Raw genomic sequence first — 4,798 nt, 5'->3', positions numbered from 1 at the left:
AGTGATAGATTATTGGCCTAAAACCTCTCCTCTACAGAGTAGTGATAGATTATTGGCCTAAAACCTCTCCTCTACAGAGTAGTGATAGATTATTGGCCTAAAACCTCTCCTCTACAGAGTAGTGATAGATTATTGGCCTAAAACCTCTCCTCTACAGAGTAGTGATAGATTATTGGCCTAAAACCTCTCCTCTACAGAGTAGTGATAGATTATTGGCTCAAAACCTCTCCTCTACAGAGAGTAGTGGTAGATTATTGGCCTAAAACCTCTCCTCTACAGAGTAGTGATGGATTATTGGCCTAAAACCTCTCCTCTACAGAGAGTAGTGGTAGATTATTGGCCTAAAACCTCTCCTCTACAGAGAGTAGTGGTAGATTATTGGCCTAAAACCTCTCCTCTACAGAGTAGTGATAGATTATTGGCCTAAAACCTCTCCTCTACAGAGAGTAGTGATAGATTATTGGCCTAAAACCTCTCCTCTACAGAGTAGTGATAGATTATTGGCCTAAAACCTCTCCTCTACAGAGTAGTGATAGATTATTGGCCTAAAACCTCTCCTCTACAGAGTAGTGATAGATTATTGGCCTAAAACCTCTCCTCTACAGAGTAGTGATAGATTATTGGCCTAAACCCTCTCCTCTACAGAGAGTAGTGATAGATTATTGGCCTAAAACCTCTCCTCTACAGAGTAGTGATAGATTATTGGCCTAAAACCTCTCCTCTACAGAGTAGTGATAGATTATTGGCCTAAAACCTCTCCTCTACAGAGTAGTGATAGATTATTGGCCTAAAACCTCTCCTCTACAGAGTAGTGATAGATTATTGGCCTAAAACCTCTCCTCTACAGAGTAGTGATAGATTATTGGCCTAAAACCTCTCCTCTACAGAGTAGTGATAGATTATTGGCTCCAAAGTCAATCTAAATCCTATCTTGGGAGAGATGGTGAGTTGAGCTGTTGACATTATGGATAACATTTTGGTTGTGCTGTATGATACCATAGTCTAGGGGAAAAGGATATATTGTATGTTGCAATGTGGTGGATAAAACCATGAATATAAACTGTTTTGAATCACTTGTCTGTTGCAAATGAGATCCAGTCAAATGTACTGTAACACAGTGTTAGTACAGCAGGCGTTTGCAGTTCACAGTTCAAAACAATATCAAGTCTAGTTTAGTCCTTTTTAACCCATTTAAAGTCTTTCAATAATAAAAAAAACATCAAGACTGATGACTGGCCATGCTGGGGGGGGTGTGTTTCACTGTTACACAATGGCCCAATAACACAGACCAGAGTCATATATTTAGATATATGATACAGACCAGAGTCATATATTTAGATATATGGCACAGACTACAACTACACTGCAATAAGCCCAGGGGAGTAGAAACAGCAGCAGAGGGTCAAGTACTGAGACAAAATATATGAAAATATATAAAACAAATGCAACAAACACATGTAAACAACTGCATCAAATATAAACAAAAACGGCAAAAATAAACAAATAATAAAATATCCAACATATGTAAACAATGCAACAAAAAAAACATATTTAGCAAGTATAACAAATATTAACAAATATCAAATACATCTAAACACATATCTAATAAATATAAACACATATCTAATAAATATTAACAAATATCTAATAAATATTAACAAATATCTCATAAATATTAACAAATATCTAATAAATATTAACAAATATCTCATAAATATTAACAAATATCTCATAAATATTAACAAATATCTCATAAATATTAACAAATATCAAACAAAAGTACTGTGAGCAGAGTTTGGAGGGAGGAGAACTGTCAACAACACTATAGCACTACTGTATATGCTATGACTGAGTGAAGCAGAGCTGTGGAGGGCTACACAGCCATCTCATCATCCAGACAGTCTGAAGGGCTCTCTGCGTTCAGCACGTTGAAGAGGCGTGCCGTGCCCTCAGGCCCCGCCCCTCACCCTGCCCCCAGCTGTCCCTGTCACTGCTCTCGTCCGTGTTGGACTCGTATTCCGAACCGATCCCCGACTCCCGGAACCGGAGGAGCTCCAGGGCTCCAAGGATCTCCTCTCCACCCACAGGGGAGTCCTCGTCTGGGCCGCCTGAGCTCGGACTCTCCCCCTCCTGGTCTTGGTTCTGGTGGGGCTCCTCTCCCCTGCGGCGGGGGAAGCGGAAGCACTCCAGCCTCACGGCACTGCCGCCAGGCCCCAGAGAGAGGCTCTCCGGGGCCCTGGTCCCTGGTGGAGAGGACCCTGTTAGGGTGGAGGCCCATGGGCCATTGTTGATCTGGGGCTGACCCTGCTGGGGGCCCATGGAAGTGGGGATGGTGGGGGCGTCACACAGGGGGGGCTTGGCACGGAAGGTGATCTCCAGCAAACTGTCCTGGGAGCCCACTGTGGAGAAAACAGAGAAGAGAGAGAGTGAAATTAAAAGAGGGATAAAAATAATGAAAGATACAAATAAAATAAAGAAAGAAAATTAGTGGGAATGGAGGAAAGAAGATGAGTGGAGGGAATAGAGAGATGAGAGAGAGGAGGTGATTTGAGGGGATAATTGAGAGCGGAGATTATGATAAACTGGAAAGGGCAAGATGACAGGCAAGATGACAGGCAGAGATGACAGGCAAGATGACAGGTAGGATGACAGACAAGAGACAGGCAGATAACAGGCAAGATGACAGACAAGAGGACAGGCAGATAACAGGCAAGATGACAGGCAGATGACAGACAGGTAACAGGCAAGATGACAGGTAGGATGACAGGCAAGATAACAGGCAGATAACAGGCAAGATGACAGGCAGATGACAGACAAGAGGACAGGCAGATAACAGGCAAGATGACAGGCAAGATAACAGGCAAGATGACAGACAGATAACAGGCAAGATGACAGGCAAGATGACAGACAGATAACAGGCAAGATAACAGACAAGATGACAGACAGATAACAGGCAAGATAACAGACAAGATGACAGACAGATAACAGGCAAGATAACAGACAAGATGACAGACAGATAACAGACAAGATGACAGACAGACAAATAACAGGCAAGATGACAGACAGATAACAGACAAGATGACAGACAGATAACAGACAAGATGACAGACAGATAACAGGCAAGATGACAGACAGATAACAGGCAAGATGACAGACAGATAACAGGCAAGATGACAGCGTTACTGATAAGCTGTTATGTCAATTCTGATGATTATTAAATACATGACAGTACAGAAAAAGGAGAAGAAAAGGATGAAAGATGAGAGGGGAGAGATGGTAAAATAAACAGGGATGAGAGGGGAGAGATGGTAAAATAAACAGGGATGAGAGGGGAGAGATGAGAAGAGAAACAGGGATGAGAGGGGAGAGATGAGACAAGAAACAGGGATGAGAGGGGAGAGATGAGACGAGAAAAAGGTGTGAGAGGGGAGAGATGTGAATAGAAAGAGGGATGAAGAGTGAGGGGGAGAAGAAGGAAAGCGAGGGATAAGAGAAGAGAGAATGGATAAAGAAGCAAAGCCAGTCACTGGAGCTGAGTCCTCCAGCAGCCTTGAGCTCCAGCTCCTGGATCTGTTTGACCAGTAGGGAGATGTGCTGCAGCAGGTCCTTGTTCTGCAGCAGGAGTCTCTGGACACGGGCCTGGGCGTCTGTCCTTGCACGCACCTCCACTGACAGCTGGTCCTGGAGCACACACGTCTAGGTAGACACACACCACACACACACATTGGGAGGTGAGAGTGTATACACACACGTCTAGGTTGACACACACCACACACACACACGTGTTTGCAGGGATGTAGATACTATATGTAGATACTATATGTAGATACTATTATATATGTAGATACTATATGTAGATACTATATGTAGATACTATTATATATGTAGATACTATATGTAGATACTATATGTAGATATTATATGTAGATACTATATGTAGATACTATATGTAGATACTATATGTAGGTACTATATGTAGATACTATATGTAGATACTATATGTAGATACTATTATATATGCAGATACTATATGTAGATATTATATGTAGATACTATATGTAGATACTATATGTAGATACTATATGTAGATACTATATGTAGATACTGTATGTAGATACTATATGTAGATACTGTATGTAGATTCTGTATGTAGATACTGTATGTAGATACTGTATGTAGATACTATATGTAGATACTGTATGTAGATACTGTATGTAGATACTGTATGTAGATACTGTATGTAGATACTATATGTAGATACTGTATGTAGATACTGTATGTAGATACTATATGTAGATACTGTATGTAGATACTGTATGTAGATACTGTATGTAGATACTATATGTAGATACTGTATGTAGATACTATATGTAGATACTGTATGTAGATACTGTATGTATGTACTGTATGTAGATACTGTATGTAGATACTATATGTAGATACTATATGTATGTACTGTATGTAGGTACTGTATGTAGATACTGTATGTAGATACTATATGTAGATACTGTATGTAGATACTGTAAATATAAAATTATAATATATAATATATATATATATATAATATATATATGCCATTTAGCAGACGCTTTTATCCAAAGCTGTATGTCGATACTATATGTAGATACTATATGTAGATACTACATGTAGATACTGTATGTAGATACTGTATGTAGATACTATATGTAGATACTATATGTAGATACTGTATGTATGTACTGTATGTAGATACTGTATGTATGTACTGTATGTAGATACTGTATGTAGTTACTGTATGTAGATACTGTATGTAGATACT

At 39.9% G+C, this 4,798-nt stretch overlaps 1 protein-coding gene across 1 annotated transcript in view; it reads right to left on the bottom strand.

Annotated features, from left to right (window-relative positions):
* Nucleotides 1–1,920: 1,920 nt before the first annotated feature.
* LOC124040694 (carboxyl-terminal PDZ ligand of neuronal nitric oxide synthase protein-like) overlaps nucleotides 1,921–4,798 on the bottom strand; it is a 7,945-nt gene continuing 5,067 nt past the window's right edge. Inside the window, exons 2-3 of the mRNA XM_046357769.1 lie at nucleotides 3,528–3,696; nucleotides 1,921–2,399 (exon numbers count right to left, since the gene is read on the bottom strand). Of these exons, the coding sequence (XP_046213725.1) occupies nucleotides 1,921–2,399; nucleotides 3,528–3,696 (648 nt within the window). The remainder of the gene's footprint in view (nucleotides 2,400–3,527; nucleotides 3,697–4,798) is intronic.

The sequence above is a fragment of the Oncorhynchus gorbuscha genome, linkage group LG08, assembly GCF_021184085.1.
Source record: "Oncorhynchus gorbuscha isolate QuinsamMale2020 ecotype Even-year linkage group LG08, OgorEven_v1.0, whole genome shotgun sequence".
Classification (NCBI taxonomy): Eukaryota; Metazoa; Chordata; class Actinopteri; order Salmoniformes; family Salmonidae; genus Oncorhynchus; species Oncorhynchus gorbuscha.
Note: the sequence above shows the minus strand (reverse complement) of the source record. Positions and strands in the feature narration are given on the sequence as shown.